General features: G+C 38.3%; 1 protein-coding gene and 1 non-coding gene across 9 annotated transcripts in view; both read left to right on the plus strand.

The window, feature by feature from the left end:
* The window catches only part of LDAH (lipid droplet associated hydrolase), a 101,330-nt gene that overhangs the window by 5,587 nt on the left and 74,678 nt on the right, over positions 1-21,065 (plus strand). For 6 of the 8 annotated variants that reach the window (XR_003908038.1, XR_003908040.1, XR_003908039.1 and 3 more), the window contains exons 2-3: positions 8,331-8,486; positions 16,865-17,008. Coding sequence is in view for 5 of the 8 variants with exons in the window: in XM_029938234.1 (XP_029794094.1) it covers positions 8,333-8,486; positions 16,865-17,008 (298 nt within the window). In the remaining 3 variants the exon portion in view is untranslated. Of the gene's footprint in view, positions 1-6,988; positions 7,027-7,391; positions 7,579-8,330; positions 8,487-16,864; positions 17,009-21,065 lie in introns of those variants that run through there. The other 2 variants (XM_029938233.1, XM_029938232.1) reach the window with 2 other exon arrangements.
* Positions 11,646-11,833, plus strand: LOC115290999. Its single transcript, XR_003908359.1, has one exon. It is a non-coding gene; the product is annotated as a U2 spliceosomal RNA (small nuclear RNA).

The following is a 21,065-nucleotide window of genomic DNA, read 5'->3' on the forward strand; positions in this document are numbered from 1 at the left end:
ACTTATTTCACTTAGCATGACACTCTCAAGGTCCATCCACTTTCCTACAAATGATCATATTTCATTCTTTCTCATTGCCATGTAATACTCCATTATATATATATATATATATATATATATATATATATATATATACACACACACCACGTCTTCTTGGTCCACTTATCAGGTGATGGACATTTAGACTCTTTCCATGTTTTGGCTATTGTTGACAGTGCTGCTATGAACATTGGGGTACATGTGTCCCTATGCATCAGCATTTCAGTATCCCTTGGGTAAATCCCTAGTAGTGCTATTGCTGGGTCATAAGGGAGTTCTATGGATAGTTTTTTGAGGAACCTCCACACTGTTTTCCAGAGAGGCTGCACCAGTTTACATTCCCACCAACAGTGTAGGAGGGTGCCTGTCTCTCCACACCCTCGCCAGCATCTAAATGTCCATCACCTGATGAGTGGATCAAGAAGATGTGGTATATATACACAATGGAGTACTACATGGCAATGAGAAAGAATCAAATATGGCCATTTGTAGGAAAGTGGATGGACCTTGAGGGTGTCCTGCTAAGCGAAATAAGTCAGGCAGAGAAGGACAGACATCATATGTTTGCACTTATAGGTCTAACAGTAGAACAGGAGAAAACTAATGGAGGACCAGGGGGAGGGGAAGAGGGGGAGAGAGAGGGATGCAAAACTTGAGAGACTATTGAATACTGAAATCGAACTGAGGGTTGAAGGGGAAGGGGGAGGGGGGAAAAGAGGTGGTGGTGATGGAGGAGGGCACTTGTGGGGAAGGGCACTGGGTGTTGTATGGAAACCAATTTGACAATAAACTATTTAAAAAAAAAAACAACAAAATCAATACTAAGACTTTAGTCTCTCATTCAATTCCTTTATTCCCACCCTCATTTCTTGCTTAGGTTATTTTGATAGTATCCTAACTTTAGTGTATTCTTCTGGGTTTTTTTTTTTTCATCTTTCACAATCTTTTTAAAAGAACTACATTAATCAAATCCTTCCCCATTTTAAAAACCATCAGACTTCCTGTGCCTTCAGCACTTTCCCAAACTGTTGAGAAAAAGAAAAGTGAGGCATTAAAGGGAAAGGTTAATAGGATCACCATTGACAAATTGGTCAAATCAGCTTTTAGAAGGTTGTATGTATATTCCGTCCTTCTCTTCAAGGTTCAAAAATTCTTATTAGTGTAATTTGAAAAGTTCTGCAGAACTAAGATTTATGTATCTTTGTTTAACCTATTTTGGTAGGTTGTGTTTTCCAAAGTTGGCCACAATATCCCCCACACCACGTGTTCTTGCAGTATGACTGTGACAAGCTTCATTTTGAGAGAGGATCATTTTTCCTCCCTTTGAATGTGGGTAGGCTATGGCTAACATGCCACTGATGCTCTGTGACTTGTGAGGCTAGGTCTTAAAAGGTTACTGTTTTAATTTGGTTCTCTTGAGACAATTGCTGTTGAAACTTAGCCATCGTGTTCTGAACAAGCCCAAAGTAGTCCATGTGGAAAGACAATATAGAGTTGGCCAGTGTAGGTGTTCCTGGCCAAAACCTGTCTGACAGCATCTGTCATCAGACATGTAAATAGAGTTACTTCCAGGTGACAACATCTCCTGCCCCCACTGAACATATCACACACCCAGCTGTTGAGTCTTCTCAGCAGGGGTCCCCAACATCATGGATTAGAGATAGGCTATTCTTTCGCTGTGCCATTTGTCAACTCCGGACCCAATGAATCCATGATTATGGTAAAATTGTTGCTTTAAGCCACTAAGTTTTGGAGTAGTATGTTATGCAGCAAGAGTACCTGGCACACTCATAAAATAATATTGTTTGTGAATAATGACAGCTGGCTTGCTTCTTATCCAATCCGCACACTTCTGTTTCTTTTTTGTGTCTTGTATTGGTCAGAACCTCAAGTACAACACAGAATAGAGGAGTTGCTAGGAGATTTCTTTGTCTGATCTCAAACTTCCAGGTGAGGTGGGGGAGGTGATGTTCAGGATTTCACCCTTAGTAAAATGTTTGCTGTAGGTTTCTTTAATAGGTACTTAAATTTCATCAATGCGGATCCCTCTATTTCTCCTTTTTTTAGAGTTTTTTCATGATTCTTTATTGGATTTTATCAAGTATATTTTCTGTATTGGTTGAGATGCTTAAATGGCTTTTCTCCTTTATGCTGTTAATGCAGTAAATTGACTAAATTTTGAGTGTTTAAACAGTTTCACATTTCTGATATATACACAGTTTGGTGGTCATGTATAACTGTTGTGTGTATCCCTGGATTTGGTCTGCTAGTATTTTGAATAGAGTTTTTGCATCTATGTTCATGAGCAAGGTTGGCCTCTAATTTTTCTTTCTTATAATGTCCTTGTCAGGTATTGATATCAAGATATGCTGGGCTCATCAAATGAGTTAGGAAGTGTTGCCTCTTTTTCTGTTTTCTGTGCAACTCTGTTAGATGGGTGTTATTTCTTCCCTAAGTATTGACTCTCATCTGTACCAGGAATTTGGGACTCAGTGTCTTTAATAGCTGTCGAACTGTTAAGAGCCTTCTGGCCTTTTTGTATTTGTTTGCCTTGGAACTTGCCCATATCAAATGTATAAAGTTCTTCATGATGCTCTTTATCATATTCATGATATAACTCCATCATATTTTTCATGTCTGTAGAATCTGGAGTGACAGCCTCTTTTCCCATCCTGTCCATTATTTGTGCCCTTTTTCTTTATGAGTCTTCTCGGGGTTATCTATTTATAACTCTTTTGAAAGGCTAGCCTTTTGACCTTGTTAATCCTCTCAAATATAAAATTTTTCCTATTTTATTAATTTCCATTCTTTATTATTTCCGTTTTTCTGTTCTACTTTATTTGGACTCATTTAGTTTTCCTAACTCCTTAATATAAATGGTTAGATCTTTAATGTCCAGCTCTTTTCCCTTAATATTTTTGAAAATATTTTAAGACTTTAAATTTTCCTGCAGTCATACCTTTATCTGCATCCCATACATTTTGATATGTCTTATATTCATTATTTATTTCATTATTACTTAGTTTTCAATTACATGGTGAATTCTTCCCCCACTTATCAGTTAGTTGGATATTTATTGCTTAATTTCCAAAAATTGGGGGATTTTCTATTTTTTATTTTTATCTTATTTCCATTGTGGTTAGAAAAAATACTCTATTATTTCATTTTTTTTGGAAATTTATTGATACTTGCTGTATCGCTCAGTATATGGTCAGTTTTGGTGAATGTTCCATGTACATTTGAAAAGTATTTGCATTTTGTAATTATGTGATACAGAATTCTAAACATGCTGATTATCTTAATTATGTTAATGTAAACATTCAAATTTTCTATATTTTTTATTGACTTTTTTCTTTGTTTATTATTTCAGATACTGAGGTATGTCAGAATCTTCTACCATGTTGTGGTCCTATCTATTTCTCTGTTTACATTTGTCAATTTTCAGTTTATCTCTGGAGGCTAAAATATTATGTATATACTTAGAATTGTTATGGTCACCTGGTGGATTGAATTTGTGAAATGCTCCTGTTTACGTCTCATGTGCTTCTTACTTCAAAGTTTGCTTTTTAATCTGATTTCAGTCTAACTATACCACCTCTTCTTTGACTAGTATTTACATGGTTTACTGTTTCCATCCTTTTACTTTTATTCATAATGTATCCTTATTCTTAATGTTGTCATTTATAAGTAGCACACAATTACTTGTCTTATTTTTATACAATCTAATCACCTTTGCCTTTTTCTAATTAGCATAGTTGGTATATTTACATTTAATTTATTACTGTTATATTTAGGTTTAAATATATAGTTTTACTTTTTTAAATTGATTTGTTACATTTGTTTTGTATTCTCTGCTTTCTTCTTATCTTTATATTAAATATATTCTCTATTTCCTCTTTTATTTCACATTCTTGAGCAGTTCTTTTATTGGTTACTGATTTTTTTAGTACCCTTTTTCCTCTGGCTTTTCATATGGTTTCAACACAAGCAAGGCTTTCCTTGCTAACATGGGATTGGACTTAATTTTAATGTACATTTTAAAATAAATTTAAAACAACCCCCAGACTCACCAGATGCATTTAGCTCTCCAGTATGTTAATGTTCACTAACAGAATAACCAGAAACTTATAGAACTTTAAATAAAGCTTCTGCTGCTGTTTTTGTACATATTTATACTTCTTATGTTGAATTTGAAAGGCATTACAAGTTTTACATCTCATCCCTGAGACAAAAAATTCAATTTTCACTTGCTCAGTCACTAAATGCTTTACAAGTGGTTTTAGTACTGGTGCCAGAAACAGCATTAATTAACTGTCAGTCAGGGCTCAGACACATGCAAAGTGTGTGCTCTGCTCTGTGTAGTTACAGGACACTAACACAGCCAACAACGTACATTTATTAATGTCACGTATAATGTGTTTGTCATTTGAAAAAGCTGAAGAGCTTCTTAGCTGCCTTGTCCTATAGATGATAAATTGTACAAGTTATTGTTACATATTGTTAGTGTTTTACCTGAAAGAAAATCATCTCACTACTTCTGCTTCAAAGTTAATGTAGTTTAATTGAAGACTATCTGGACATTGCAACACAAGTTTGTTGTTTGTTTCAAGTTTTTTTTATTAAAAAATTTTTAAAATGTCTTTATATTATTTTGAGAGAGAAAGGCAAAGAGCGAGCGGGGGAGAGGCAGAGAGAGAGGGAGACACAAAACCTGAAGCAGGCTCCAGCCTCTGAGCTGTCAGCACATGGGGCTCGAACCCACAAATCATGACCTGAGCCAAAGTCAGACGCTTAACCAACTGAGCCACCCAGATGCCCCTCAAGTTTTTGTTTAAATTCCAGTGTGCATGTAGTGTAGTATTAGTTCCAGGAGTAGAATTTAGTGCTCATCACTTATATATACCACCCAGTGCTCATCATAACAAGTGCCCTCCTTGATACCATCACCCGTTTGGCCCATCCTCCACCCACCTCCCTCCATCAACCCTCAGTTTATTCTCTGAAATTAAGAGTCTGTTTTATGATTTGCCTCTTTTTCCCCCTGTCATCTGTTTCATTTTTTAAATTCCACATATGAATGAAATTATAGTATTTGTCTTTATCTGACTGTTTCACTTAACATAATATTCTATAGTTCCATCCATGTCATTGGAAATGGCAAGATTTTATCCTTTTTTATGCCTGAGTAATACCTCATTATATACATATACCGCAACTTCTTTATCCATTCACCAGCTGGTGGACATTTGGGCTCTTTCCATAATTTGGCTAATGTTGGTAATGGTGCTATAAACATCGGGGTGCATGTGCCCCTTCCAATCAGTATTTTGTATCCTTTGGGTGAATGCCTAGTAATGCAGATTTGAGATCCTGGGGTAGTTCTACTTTTAACTTTTTGAAGAACCTCCCTACTGTTTTCCAAAGTTGCTGCACCAGTTTGCATTCCCACCAAGAGTGTAAGAGGGCTCCTCTTTCTCCGCATCCTCACCAACATCTTTTGTTTCCTGTTGTTAATTTTAACCATTCTGACAAGTGTGAGGTGATACCTTATTCTGTTTTGATTTGTACTATACAAGTTTTTTAACACTACTTTTATCATTTGCAGTTCTTACATGCATGAATAAAGCAGAATTCTTATTGAGTAGCCAAAATAAAATGCGAACATTATTTGGATTTGGATGCTAAAGCTAAATGAGACTCATTTATAACTCCACTTGCAAATATTTTTGTCCATTAATATAGCCTCGCTGTTCTCACTGGTTGAGTTTATAACAAATAAATATAAATTTGAACCTCTAGAATTTATGCTGATCGAATGCTGCTTTTCTGTTTTATATATAGATTGTCTGGGTTTGTGTAAGATTTAATTGGAAAAAAATTTTTACTAAATAGAATTAAACTCATTAATAAAAACAGATGAACACCTGTATTTAGGTAAGTAAAGCTTACGTAAGTTACACAAGTTGTATTCACACTTGGCTTTTATCCACCTTAAGCCTTGCTTATCAAAACCGATTGCATTTAAGGTTGCTTAGAGGCTGTGTTTGTAGGTGGGGCCATCAGCCTCTACAATTAAATACTTAGAACACACTGTCCCTTCTTGGACATTTGTTTGAAGACTGAATTACCTTGGATTCTTAGGTAAGGAAGAACTTGAAGTTTCTTACTCTTAAGGTTTCCTTTGCTTTTTATTTATTTTGTTTAATTTTTTTATTTTTGGCTATGTGGGAATCAGAAACATAAGAATGAATAAAATAAAAAGATGCTTTGTAATACATGGGTTTACTCCATGTTTCTTAGTTGTATTTTATTTGAGGTATTTTAGAAGTATAGTTCATTTTTTGTTTTCCAAATTTTATAGACTGTGTTTGAGTTTCTTATTTATTTGAATTCTCATTACTTTTGTAGCTAATCAAACTCCCAAGATTTAAGTTACTTGCTTAAAGTTAAGTATTTATGAGTAGAATACAGTTACTAACTTTGGACTCTCTTTTGGTGCAAGCATTCAGTTTAGCCAGTCTTCTCTGATGGTGCTGTAATTTAATGCAGTGTAGAACAGCTAAATCTCATTGTTTCCAACATTTTATAAATGTAGTAAGAGCTTGATAAATACACTTTGTTTTGTGACTGTTTCAGAAATTGGAGTACAGTGACATGTCTTAGTGAACTACAGATCAATCCTTAAGAAAATATGAGATGATATTTTATTTAGTCAATTTATTTTGAATAAAGAGCAGTCTCTACTTTTTGAGTGAGGATTTTTTTTAATTTTCTAAGTCATTTTATTTGGGAAAGTTTTAGACTTTGGGTTACACATGGAGATTGGGATATATGTTAATTTTTTCTTCCTTCCTGTATCCAATCCTTACCTTAACCTGAGGTGGCTGTCAGTCTGGGGAGGAGTAGGTGGTGCTGGCAGTGAGTTTGCTGACCATTGTGCTACGAGAGAGTATGGCATGGCATGAATAAAAGTGCAAAGATTACTAGGTAAAATTTACCTGGCTACCTTTACCACTGTCAACTTATGATAAAGGTGCTGTGAGTTTAGAGTTTATTTGAGGTGTTCAGGGAAGACCTCAGGTAGGAAATAGAATTTGAGCTATATCTAAGATGGGAAAGATTTGGAGAGAAAAATTTGGATAGACAGTGAAGGATGTATCAATCTAGATCCATTCAAGAGACAGAAACCACACAGTAATTAAGATGGTTAATTTAATATAAGGAATTATTAAGCTGTGGAAGAAGAGAAACTATAATTACTGTATAAAGAAAAATTTATAAAGATCCCCCAGGGATGAGGGAAAGTACCCAAGAAGCAACAAACTGGGAACATGGGTTTAGATCTTATTGATGATGTAGTGGCAGCCCATTGTGTGGTAGAGAAATTTGGTGGTTGCCTAGGCCAAAGCTGGTCCACAGTCACTGTGACCAAGACTGGTGGGAGGGTGTGCAGAGTGAATCAGGGTGCTGGTACAGGTGTGAGGTCTGGAGTGTGCGGTGCCTGCGTGGAAGGGCCACAGCAGCAACTCTGGGATCCAGGTGAGTTGAGGCTCATAGGCAGGTACAAAGGACGTTGGGGCACTGCTTTGGGTACTGCTGGAATGGGGAGTTGGAAAGCTTCCCTTTTTTTTTAAGTAACCCAGGACTCTTTTGGGCAAGGTACTTCCAGGCTACTGTGTGTGACGGAGGTCAGGTGACTGACTCCGTAGTATGCATGTGGCCTGAGGAGAGGGTGCAGAGAGCAGCGACCTGGTCTGAGGTACACACCTATGCTGTCTGGGACTCTTGCCACATTGCTGTTGCCACCAGAATAGACAGCTAGAGTAAGAGGGAACGCATCGCATCCAGTCAGATGCTGGACAGACTGTACCCTGTAGCTACCTAGTACTAGAGCAGGTTTGTTTTGTTTTGTTTTGTTTTGCCAGTCTTGGAGCTATTGGCTTTTGAGCTAGATAATTCTTTGTTGTGAGTGCTCTCCTAGGCATTATAGGATGTTTAGCAGGATCTCTGGCTAATCTGACCTTGATTCACACTCCTGTGAAGTCTTTCACTTCACTGAAGATGTGTCTCCCTGTTTCTCCTTACTCTTGTAGTTTGTTTTAATTGTGTGTGTGTGTGTATGTGTGTGTGTGTGTGTGATCCTATGATCCAGAACAGTTAAATGGTCATATACCTGCTATCTTTCCTTGTGTGTATTGAAATTTGCCTCTTTTTAATTTCTTGAATATTATCTTTGGCCCACGGTTTTACATTTTAGCAACTCATTTTATTGGTTTTCTCCTCTCATTTAGAAATGGACTCCAGTATCAAGGAAGAAATTCCTGTGCATGAGGAATTCATTTTATGTTGTGGAGTTGAAACCCAGGTTCTAAAATGTGGGCCCTGGACTAACCTCTTCAATGAGCAGAGAGCCAACAGGCCTAAGCTGCTTATTTTTATTATTACAGGTAAGTTTAAAAATCTGGATGAGGAGTCTTTATACAGATACTTCTATAACTTTTTCAGATTTTAAGAGAATTTGATAAATATAAAAACTTTGTGGAAAGAAATAAAATCACTCAAACCATTGATAACAACCACCCTTAGTACTTCAGAGGCTGGGCTTTTTGTTTCCCATCAATGCATTTATATTATATGTGTTATGTTGTCTGTTACATATGCATTTTAAGTCATAATTGGAAGAATACATATAGTTTTATAACCTACTTTTAAAATTTCTTAGTATTTAGAATAATTAGAACTATCAAATTTGTGACATTTTTCTAAATAATTATTTTTGTCTCATTCCAAGATGGTTGTAAGGTTACTGTAGAATGTTTATTTATTCTGAGATGTGGCAAGTGGGTCATTTGTGACTTTTGCAGGATGACTGTCAATATAATGTCAGGTAGTTTCTTGATTGTAGATATTCAAAGCCCTTTTAAATCTGTGAGTTAGAACATGTGAATATTAGCCTTAAAGATTAAGAATGAAACCGTGACTACATACCATACCATACTTAGCTAAGCCAAGGAGGTATGATGACTGTATTTCTTTTCTTGTACATTTTTTTGTTTGTTTGTTCTTTCTGGGTTAATTATTGTCTTATTTGCTTCATTTTCTATTTTTGAATCGCTAATTTATCCTAAAACTATTCTCTAGGAAATGGGGGAAGGGCAGTCTTTTTACTGCATTTGAGTAATCAGTCAGGTTTTGTTTTTGTTTTTCTGTTTTGTTTTGTTTTCATTCTTTGGAGTTATCCTTCCTAGAACTCTCAGTTTTTTGGCTCCAGTCTGGAAAGATTGCTCTGTAGGTCTGCTGCACAGGCCATCCTGGGGATTCCTGTCACTTTTCTTCTGAGTTAGATTCCATTTCCTGGACCCCACATTTTCTTATTTCTTGGTTTATTCATCAAGTACATCTTTTAGTAACTTCCTGAGAAAAGGTGCATGGAAGTAATCTTTTAAAGATCTATCATGTCAAAAAATGTCTTAAACTTCTAGGTTGGAGATAATTTTTCCTTAGAATTTAGAGAGCATTTTTGCTGTTTTCCAGGGTTGGGAGCTGCTTTTGAAAAGTCTTGATATCATTCTGAATTGTTATCTTTTGTATTTGAAGCTCACCTGCAAGGAAAAGCATTTTAGATCTTTTCTTTGTTTTAAGATTTTGAAACTGTACCATAAAGCACCTTGGTGTGGATATTTTTTTCATACACTATAGGTTTTTGTGGACCCTTTTAAACCAGAAAGTTATATACTTCAATTCTAAGAGCTCTGTTTTCTCTTTTTTTTATATAGTCTCCTGTTTTCATAGGTACGTTACATTTTCTTTGACTTCTTGCGTTGTTAGAGTTTTTACTTGCTTCCTTTTTCTGTTTGTTTGCATTAGCATTTGTTTTTCCTCAAATATTTGGTAATCCTGACTGCTGTTTCATTTTTAAGAGGAAGACACAAAACAGCTAATTGGGATCTTTGTGTTTAGGGGTGAGGCTTGTCCTCAAAATTGCCTAGAGTGACCAGCCATCATAGTCTGAGAGATTGTCTAGGACACATGACTTTTAGTACTAAGCCCACAATAGTCCTGTGCAAAACAGGATGGCGTCACCCTAGGCAGTCTCATGCTAGGGTAATTGGGTTGGGACCCAGCATTTCACTGGAGAATTTCCAGCTGTCAGTTATCTGTACCTATTTCTTGAGTCATTCAGTTTTCCTAGGAAGGAATCTTCCAGTACCCTGTTTGAGGAGTGGAAGCCTGTTTGTGAATATTCAGGGCTGAACAAGGGAAAGAAGGTAGGAAGTTTCAGTGTTTAGTAACAGTTACTCTAGGCTCTTCTCAGTATAGTGCTTCTGTTTTCAGTTGGCCTGAGATTCCTGATCCAAAACCTCTTCCATTTAACCTGTTCCGGAAATAAAATCTCCAGTCTCCTGCCATGATTTTAGAAAGTAGTCTGTTGGCCTCTATTAAAATTAAAAATACGCTTGCCAGCAGCAAGGAACAGTTTGAAATTATAGGCATGACAAGTGCTAGGTGATGGAGCAGAGATCTGAGGCCATGGCAATGTACAGGACTGAGAGGGAAGTAGAAACATTGTCTTGGACCAGAGACAGGATATTTCTTCTGAGGCTCACATGAAGGGGGTGAAATTAGTTACCAAAGCGGAGAAGTGTGAAGCTATCTCAGAGAGAGTAAAGTAATTTCCTGCCTCCTGAGCTCTGTTTTCTCTTCTAATTAAGAGTTGAGGTGATCTGTTGAGAACAAATCTGGCAGAGGTTAGATAAGGGCCCTGAGGAAAGTGGTCAGTCTTGAGAATAGCAGATATACAGGGTGAAAGGAATTATCATTTGGGAACAAGTAGATTTTGAGCAGCACGGGGATGGAATAGCAGGTGTATTGGGAGTGAAGTATAAAAGTAAAAGACCTATCAGAAGTAGAATGGTTTGAAATGTAACCATTTTGGGGTAGCAAAAAAAATCTAAGCCAGTGGTTCTTAAAGTTGGTGTTGGGACCAACAGTATCATCTGAGAACTCGTTAGACATGCAGGTTCTTGGGCCCCATCCCAGACCTACTGAACCAGAAAATCTAGGGGTGGAGCAGTCTGTGTTTTAACATTCGTTCCAGGAGGTTGTGATATGCTCACTCCTGATCCTAGGGTGTGACTATCAGAATTAGTTGCTTAAGCTTCATTTGCATGAAGTTCTTTGAATTTGATCAGGTTAATGAATTATGGGTCATGCGTGTTGGCTCAGTGAATCTACCCAGATTTTGAAATCTCCTGACATGGAATGGCACCTGAAACTGTCATTTAAAGGTCAAGGTTTTCAGGGAATAGTGAGAATGACTACAAAATTGACAGATGGAGGTGGAGGAGGAGAGGTTGTTGCAGTAAGCCGACAGTTCCCTGTGCTTCCCTACTCAGAGGTATCTGTTCACTCACGCATTTACCCTCAAGCTGGGAAACCTGTGTCGCAAAAGTCTGCGCTCTCCTTGAGGTGTGTGAGGTGTTAGAGTGCGGGCTCCACGAGGCTTGAAAGGGAGAGTCCGTCGTAGGGGAGACAGCCAGGTTTAAGAGACGATGACGAGACATACAGAGGGAGCATTCAGGGAAGACACTGTGAAGAAAGAGGAGCTTAATTCTCAGCCTTTTGGCTAAGATCAAGCGTAGTATCTGTTCTCAGCTTAATATCTGACGCGTCCGCTCTCGGGGGACGGGACATTAGGGGAATTTTTAGAGCAGGGAGCGGGTCCTGGAGCTTGCTCCGTCCGCTCGGCGCATCGCCCTGGTGTTGCAGTGCTTCCAGGAGCGGTGCCCGCCCCGCTTCTCTCCCAGGCCGGTCTCCCGGAAGTAGCGGGAAGTAGCCGCTGGTCTTTGCTGGGCTTTGCTCTCCGTCGTGCGCCTCCTTCTTTCTTGAAGGCCCGCCGCGCTTCCGGAAAAGGCTTCTTTGCTTCCCGTCGCCTCTCTGTCGAGTCCTCTGGCGGGCGGCGGCTCTCTTTTGCCTCCGTCTCTTACGAGTTTGGGGGCTTTGTCGTTCCCAGTCACTCTGACCTAGTCCACATCCAGCATCCCACTCCCCAAAAGAAAAAAAAAAAGAAAAAAAGAAAGAGAAGCTTAAAACATTTGTTGCTTTGTGGTGTCATTGTTTTGTGTCACTTTGACATTTTCAGATCATTTTTAGCTTTTTAGTTGTTCTTCTATTTTTGCCTATGTTTCTTTCTATGTTTGCTTTTCTATTCACATTGCTGCCCTTGGCCCTTTTCTTGGAGTTCATGGGAGCTGTAGGCTGGTGCTGTTCATTAGTTTTTGGAGTTCAGAATTGTATTTTATATTTGGGCTTCATCTGTTTATACTGTGGGGAAATTTTGGATGACAGTATTTCAAGGATTGTTAAACCACTGAAGACGTCATATTTAGTCCATCTCTGATAGACGGATGTAACATTTCATTTTAAATCGCTTTGCTTTTGCAGCTAGCAAATTTAATCACTTTTAAGTTGGTAATGATAATGAGGAGTGATTTATTAGAATCCACAGATTGAGGAACTTTTAATTTAATTTCGTCTTTTCCAGTGAAGCTCTGTTGTAGATTTCCTGTTAAGTAACAATATCCTGGGACTCCCTTTAAATAGAGAAATGACCAAAGGGAACCAATTTGAGAACTCCCTGTAGAATGTATTGAGTCATTTTAAGTCTCCAGTGTCATCTGGGGATAATAGAGTCATGTAATGTGTCTTAGATTTGAGCACAGTGACCGGAAATGGTGCAGACGAGGCTCCATGTGCAAGTCCGGCGTTCTTTCCATCTGACCACCTTCTGTATAGAGGCTATGCTACATTAACTTTATACGTGGCAGCTCTTGTCTCCTACGAGATTAAGGGAAGGCAGAAGTCTACAGTTGCAACGTTGAATAGTTGGTTTATGGGCAGCTGGGTTCTAGACATGGTCGCCACAGCCTCTGTTATATATTTCTCAGGCATCTGACTATACATTTGATCAAGCATGTGTTTATAACACATTCTGATATCTTTTTATAAAAAGTTGTACTAGCATTTTTATATTGGAATGCTTTCAAACATCCCTGTACCTGAAGATACACATGTCCATACATGTGTGAAGGTGTGTATATCTGATGTTAGCTGCATAAATAAGACCCTTTAAGGTTTTTTTGGTTTCCTAACCAAGAAGTTAAGTTCATGGTTCATAAAGTGTAATATAAGCAATAATATTTAAGTGGTGAAGTATGCCATGACATTTAAACGGTTTGCATTACATTTTCCACTTCTATCTCACTTGCCAGTTGGATCTTCATGATACTTACTGGCCATTTTGGACTCTTCTTTTTCTTCAGGAGCCATGCTCTTCATTGCTTGAGGGCCTTTGCACCTGCTCTTCTCCTGTCCTGGTATCTTCTTTCCTCAAATTTTTACAGGGTTGATTTCTTTTCATCTTTTGGGCCATCTCCTCAAACATTTTTCTTAGACCACCCTAATCTCTTGTCTTGAGGATCTTTCCACGAGCCTCACAAAACTTACCCCACTCTCGAATTATCTTATTTACATATTTAGTTATATGTATATATTTTTCCACTGGATATGAATCACAAAGAGGCCTTTAACTGTCTTGTGCCTGACGAAGTGACTTCCATGTAGTAAGTGACCAGTAAATAATAACTAAAAAACCATACAAAAGAAACTATAGTACTAAATAGAATGGTAAACGTGAAGTAGTTGAAAGTATCATTTACTTGATGATGATAAATAGTGAACAAGAAAGCTTCAAGGTATTTGCTTAAGGTCTTATAGTCATTAAGCAAAAAAACTCAGAACCCGAAGATAGGTGGAAAAAATTGTTTTGTAGCAGTTCATTAGCTAGTTCTTTCCAGTTTTATATTGTTAACTCATTGTAATTCATAGTAATTATTGCATCTAATTCATGTGGGTGTTATCTTTGGATTCTCCTTAAACCGGTTTTAACACACTGTACACCTTAAACTTACAGAACATGACCTGTCAGATTTATTCAATAAAAAATAAATATGTAATAACAATTATAGTAATAATAGCTATAATTTATTCTGTACTTACTATGTGCCAGGTATTATGCAAGTGATTTCCCGTGCATAATCCCTAGTGATAAGGCCAGCTACTTTGTGGGCTTTTGGTAAAATTAACTAAAACAAGGTACACAAAAGATCCTAAGCCAGGTAGTTTACGGTCTTTTATAAATTCAGTATTATTATTTTCTTTTGTAGACTCTTCTAGTCATCAAATATTTATTGAGCACTTATCATCTGTGTGATCTTGGGCAAGCTATTTAACCTCTTTGTACCTCGGTTTTTTCATCCATAAAATGAAAGTAATACTAGTACTACCTGAGGTGGGGACTAAATGAGTTAATACGTGTAAAGCACTCAAATGCTACCTAGCATGTTATACGTTCCAGCACTTTAAAATGTTGACAGGGGCACCTGGGTGGTTCAGTCGGTGGAGCGTCCGGCTTCGGCTCAGGTCATGATCTCACGGTTCGTGGGTTAGAGCCCCACGTCGGGCTCTGTGCTTACAGCTAGCTCAGAACCTGGAGCCTGTCTTCAGATTCTGTACCTCCCTCTCTCTCTGACCATCCCCTGCTCACACTGCCTCTGTCTCTCCAAAATAAATAAAAACCATAAAAAATTTTTAATGTTGATGATTATTATTTTCTACCCATGTGAAGAAAAAAGGTAAAACTTAGCTGAGGGACATAAAACATTTAAATATGATACATAACCCAGAAGATTATACTCAGTAATGTAAAAAATATCAAACCTTTCTAAATTAATGTATAAATGAGGTGATTTCATCAGAATTCTGGGAAAAAATTTAAAAATTGAAGCTGGTGGAAATAATTCTAAAGGTTATGAGACCAACCTAGAAAATTTAGGGGAAAAAATTAAGAGAAGGGATTTGCCCTGCCAGTTACCGAAACATTAAAAAGAGTAAACAAAACAAAACAATGTAGTAATCAAGGCAGTATGGTGCTGGCAGAGGAGAAAAGGAGAAAATACATGGAATTATTTGGAATCAGAATTAGCAAGTTAATGTAAGAATTCAGGGTTGAATTCAGAAGACATTTCAAATCAATGCAGAAAGAATGCATTATATAATGGTCTTGGGACACTCGGCTAATCATTTGGAAAGAAGTTGGATTGCTACTTTGTACTTTATACTAAAAAATATTCCAGACTTCTTAAAGATTTAAATCTAAAGCATCCACATCCACCATACATGTTACAGCCCCAGCGCCGTGCAGCCCTCCTCTCTTAGTTCTCAGAGCTGCACCGTGGCCAGCCAGCTGACCAGAGGACTTATTACTGCACTTAAAGAAGTTTCTGTGCTGCTTAACAAAGACAGCACTAGCACAATTACAAAAATGAATTTAGAACTTCGGTCATTAGGTCAGAATGCAACAGAAGCACCCTGGCAATATGGATGACAAGGCCGTTTATTGCCCTCACGGCTAGACACGACACGTCTGAGCAGCTTACATTTATATAGCACTTGTGAATCGAGCAGTGTTTAGGTGCTTTACGTACATTAATTCACTTAGTTCTCACATTAGGTCGTGTGATTATGATCCTCATTTTGAAGACAAGGAAACCAAGGCCCAGAGAGGTTAAATAACTTTCCAAAGGTCACACACTTACTAGGTACACAGCCAGGATTCCAGCTCACACAGTCTGGCTCCAGAGTCTGTGTCCTTAACCACTTTGCTACATTGCCTGTCAAGGAAACTGTTGAGAAATCACTGTCATGTGACAAGGGGGGCAGAGGTTATATCAGTGCCACAAAGCCATGTCGTGTCATTGGAAAGAAGAGAAACCTAATAGCATGAAAAAATAATAAATTGGACAAAAGACATTGCTGGAAATGAACTAGTGTCTGCGAAAGCATTATATAGATGATGACTGCAAGATGAAACCCCATTTCACTGCTTTTCTCCCTAAAGATGTATCAGATTGACTCTTTTCTGAAAGATCATTATTTATTCCATTTCTCTATAGCAAACCCATGTCAAAAATATCTTCTGTACATACACAAGAAAAATCTATATGTTGGTGGTCTTTTTCCCAAAAGTGACTATACATCTGTTTACAATAAAAGTACTTGTGATAAATGACAAGGAAACACTCAGTACACTCCTCAACGTACTCTTTGTGAATGATCCTTACACTGGCTTGTTTTCATGCAGCTTGGTAACTGAGCACAATAATATCTTGAAAGGCTTTAGAGGCAGGATTAATGACTTCAGACCAATGGGATGCTAATGGGAAGCCACTGTAAGATGTTTAAATAGATTACAGCTATGATTTGATTTCAAGTTTTAAGGTATCTCTCAGGGTGCCCTGAAGAATGGATTCCCAGGGGACAAGAGTAGCTAGAAGGGCCATTGAGAAACTTGTGCAGAAAACTCAGTAGAACTGATAATACTAATGGAGAGAAGTAGACAGTGTTGGAATGTATTTTGGAAGCAAAATTGGCAGGATTTATTAGTGAATTGGCTGGGAAGAACAGAGAAACCTGGTCTTAGGACTTGAGTATTTGGTTTAAGATTGGTGGTTCTATTCATTACGTTAAGAAATAGGGAGGAAGAATTTATCTTGAAACAGTTGGAGAACAAAGCAGGAGCAGGAATCTTCGGAGTGATCATTCCCAGACTTAAGGCAGAAAGGATATTAAAATTGAAGTGTATCTGTCAATGTTAGTAGATTTGTAGAAGAAAGTGTGAGGACACATAGACGCATCTTTTCCATTCTGCACATCTTCTTAGGTGAGCCTCACTTTGGTTAACTAAGATCTGTGTTTCTTTTCTTAGGTAATCCAGGTTTTTGTTCCTTTTACGTACCATTTGCAAAGGCTTTGCACTCTTCAACAAACAGACGCTTTCCGGTTTGGGTCATCAGCCATGCTGGACATGTCTTGGCCCCCAAAGACAAGAAGATTCTTACAACCTCGGATGGTATGTCTTGATTAGCGGCTGCTTTCCTTTCCAGTGAGTGGGGTGTTCATGTGTCTGGAAAGCCTGCTAAGGTTAAGAGTTACATCACTAGAGACCTTGACTTGTGGCATTGGGCCCAGGCTGTCACAGTTTGGTAATTTTAGGATTTTTAGAGTTATTTTAATTTTTTGAAGGTAATTTTCTTGAAAATGTTGAGCATCTCAAACAGTCTCCGTAAAGCTTGCCTTTTCTGTTTACTGGCTAGTAATCAGCTATATATTTATTGATCAAGCCCTGTATTTCCAGGATTGTACCAAGAAGTGGTGAGGGGAAAAAAGTATTATAAGCCACAGCCGTTACGCTAACATTTAGAGAATGATTAAGTGATAAACCCTGGCCTGCTAATCATGTAGATATTGAAGAAGTAAACAAAAGAGAGAACACAGTATTGGTTTGAAAAGACTTTGTGGAGTAGATGAGTTTTGACGAGTAGAATTTGGATCTAGGAGGTGAGGTGAGTGCCCAGATGTAACAGTCAGAAAAATCAGCATAGCAGCAAGAGAGATTCAGTAGGTGTGCCAGTGCTGGGCAGGGCCAGACGTGAAGGAGCCTTGGCACTGGGGAGAGCTCTCTGACTGCATTGCCGGAGGCCTTTAAATGCAGGACGTAAAACCATATCGCTGCAAACTACTTGCTTCTGAAGTATTAAAACTTAAGCATGTTCACTCTTCTAAAATATAAAAAATGGGAAAAGAAGAATACAGCATAACTTCTCTGTAGGCATCCCATTCAAGGGCCATTTGTCCTAAGCTTGTCCCTTCGTTAATTTGAGGTGGGAGACAGGTGGCTGTGGCGTAATTGCTGAGTTTACTCCTGGTTCTCGTATCCCTCTCCTGTGGTATGAGCGTTTTACTGAGCATCTAATTATAGGGGAAACCACGTGTGGGTAGGGAGGGAGGAAGGGGGAGGTGATACGGGAACTCTCTGTACTAATCTGTTCAAATTTTCTATAAATCTAAAACCATACATAAGGCCTGTTAAAAATTACTGGAATTTAAAAATAATTTAATATTTACATTTTGCTTTTTATTACTGTTTTAGCTTCATCTGCCATAATAGAAACCATAGACTAGGTAGCTCGATTAATAGGAATTTATTTCTAGTAGTCTGGAGGCTCTATACCCAACATGGTTCAGTTCAGGGGAGAGCCCTCCTCCTGACTTACAAACGGCCTCTTTGTCTTTGAGTCCTCATATGACAGGGAAGGAGACAGAAGAATTTCATCCTCTCCAGGAAGCTCTCTGATGTCTCTCCTAACAAGGCCACTAATCCCATCAGTAGGGCCCCCCCTTATGACCACCTCTCATCCTAATTACCTCCCAAAGCTCCTATATTCCCAGTACTATCATATAGGGGTTATGGCTTCAATATAAGAATTTTAAGGGACACAAACATTTAGTCCAGGATAGTCATGAGTAAGAATGTTTTATATATGTATTTTTAAGTTTGCTTATTTATTTTGAGAGAGAGGGTGTGCACAGATGAGGGGCTGAGAGAGAGGGAGTGAGAGAGAATCCTAAGCAGGCTCCACACTGTCAGCACAGAGCCTGACTCAGGGCTCGATCTCACAAACCTTGAGATCATGACCTGAGCGAAATCAAGAGTCAGACACTCAACTGACTGAGCCACTCAGATGCCCCAGGAAAGTTACATATTGACATTCCAAATGTGATCACAGGTATTGGTCAGCATATACATCTGAGCATTGCAACTGAGTAATAGTAAAACGAGTTACTACTTGAAACATTTTTACTAAATTGTTTGTCAGGTTTTAATAGTTGCCTTTGGTCTATCCTCAGATGTATTTCAAAACTGGCCCTTTGGGGGCACCAGGGTGACTCAGTCAATTAAGCCCCTAACGCTTGATTTCAGTTCAGGTCAGGCGCTGTGCTAACAGTGTGAAGCCTGCTTGGGATTCTCTCTCTCTCTCTCTCTCTCTCTCTCTCTCTCTCTCTCTCTCTCTCTCAAATAAATAAACATTAAAAAAAGAAAGAAAGAAAGAAAGAAACCAGGTCTTTGAAGCCTTGAGTAACAAGGGAAGTTTCTGTTCTAAGTGGAATTTCTCCCTACATCCACGAACATCTGCAGGTGTGCTAAATTTGTAATAATTGCTTTATTTGTAGAGGTGGGTGACAGTTAAGAGGTGATTCTTATTTTTATCCACATCCTGTTTTGGGCTGTTAACTGAAACATATGGTCAAGACACAACCACCCTTGTGACTACAAGGTAAATGCTCTTTGGTTCTGTAATCACTATGGAATTTTGTTCTCTTTTCTTTTCCCTCCTAAAGCCATAGCTCAGACCCTTTTTGTGTCGCCTCACTGTGAACATCTCAGTTCCCTTGCTTTTGACCTCCCCTCTCAATCATCACATATGGTAGTAAAGATCAGCTTCCTGAAATGTTCGTTCTGGTTCCAGAATCCTGTGTTAACTTTAAATTGATTTTAACATGAGATACCAGCTCTTGAGAATGGAATTTAGTCTCCTTTCCCGCCCACCCCCCCTCCCGCCTTCCACTTCATCCGTGTCATTTTAACTGCCTCTTTGCTAGCACTTAGAGAAAAATATGCCTGTACTTAAATTTGTTGGACTTGCATTCATTACTGTTGGGTAAGTCACCAGCCAGGTTTCCTCCGGCCTCCTCTTAAGACGTCACATGTAAGATTACCCTCATCTCAGGGGAGCCTGCGTGACTCAGTGGTTGAACATCCAGTTTTCAATTTCGGCTCAAGTCATGATCTCACAGTTGGTGAGATCAAGTCCCCCAGTGGACTCTGTGCTGACAAGCGTGGAGCCTGCTTGGGATTCTGGCTCCCTCTTCCTTTCTCTCTGCCCCACCCCTGCTTGCTTGAAACAAGCAAACAGACAAACAAACATTAAAAAAAAAAAAATTGCCCTCATCTCGGGAAACCGTCTCCTCCTCTCTGCTCAGTTTGCCTTTGGTAAACTAGACTTCGTTTCAGTACTTCAGCCACTCAGATTTCTTCCACTATCCTCTACTCCACCATCTTTTTTCACTTCCCTGATTACCTTCTATTTTGGATTATAGATCTAGATTCAGGGCAGTCGCTGTATAAATTAGCACCAAAATTCCAATGACATTTTTCATAGAAATAGAAAAAAAATCTAAAACTTGTATGGAATCATGAAAGGCACCACATAGCCAAATTAATCTTGAGAAAGAAGAACAAAGCTAAAGGCCTCATGCTTCATGATACCAAACTCTGTTGCAGAGCTGGTAATCAAAACAGTGTCACACTGGCATAAAAACAACCCAGTGGAACAGAATAGAGAGCCCAGAAATAAACGCACACATATAGAGTCGTTTAAGTTTTGACGGGGGCTCCACAAATGCACAGTGAAGGAAGAGGTAGTATCCTCAGTAAATGGTGTTCAGAAAACTGGATATCCAAAGGCAGAAGAATAAACCAATATATACATAAAATTAATTCAAAATGGATTAAATACTTTCATCAAGACCTGACACCATAAAACTTCTAGAAGAAAACATAAGGAAAATACTCCTTGACAGTGGTCTTGGCAGAGATTTTTGAATATAACACTAGAAGTATAGGTAAGAAAAGCAAAAATAAACAGTGCGACTGTCTCAAACTAAAGAGCTTCTGCACAGCAAAGGAAACAGTCAACAAAATGAAAAGATAACCTGTGGAATGGGACAAAATATTTGTAAACCATATGTCTAATCCAAAATATAAAAGGAACTTATATGCCTCAGTAGCAAAAAATGAAAAGTCTGATTTACAAATGGACAGATTTTTCCAATGGCCAAGAAGTATATGAAAAGATGTTCAACTTCACTAGTCATTAGGGAAATGCAAATCAGAGCCACAGTGAGACTCAACTTCACACTTGTTAGGATGACTGTTACCAAAAAAATAAAAAATAACAAGTATTGCCAACAGTGTGGAGAAAAAGGAACTCTTGTGCACTGTTGGTACAACCATTATAGAAAACAATATGGAAGTCGAAGTTCCTCAAAAATTGAAAATAGAACTT

The sequence above is a fragment of the Suricata suricatta genome, chromosome 4 (assembly GCF_006229205.1).
Source record: "Suricata suricatta isolate VVHF042 chromosome 4, meerkat_22Aug2017_6uvM2_HiC, whole genome shotgun sequence".
In the NCBI taxonomy this organism is placed as follows: Eukaryota; Metazoa; Chordata; class Mammalia; order Carnivora; family Herpestidae; genus Suricata; species Suricata suricatta.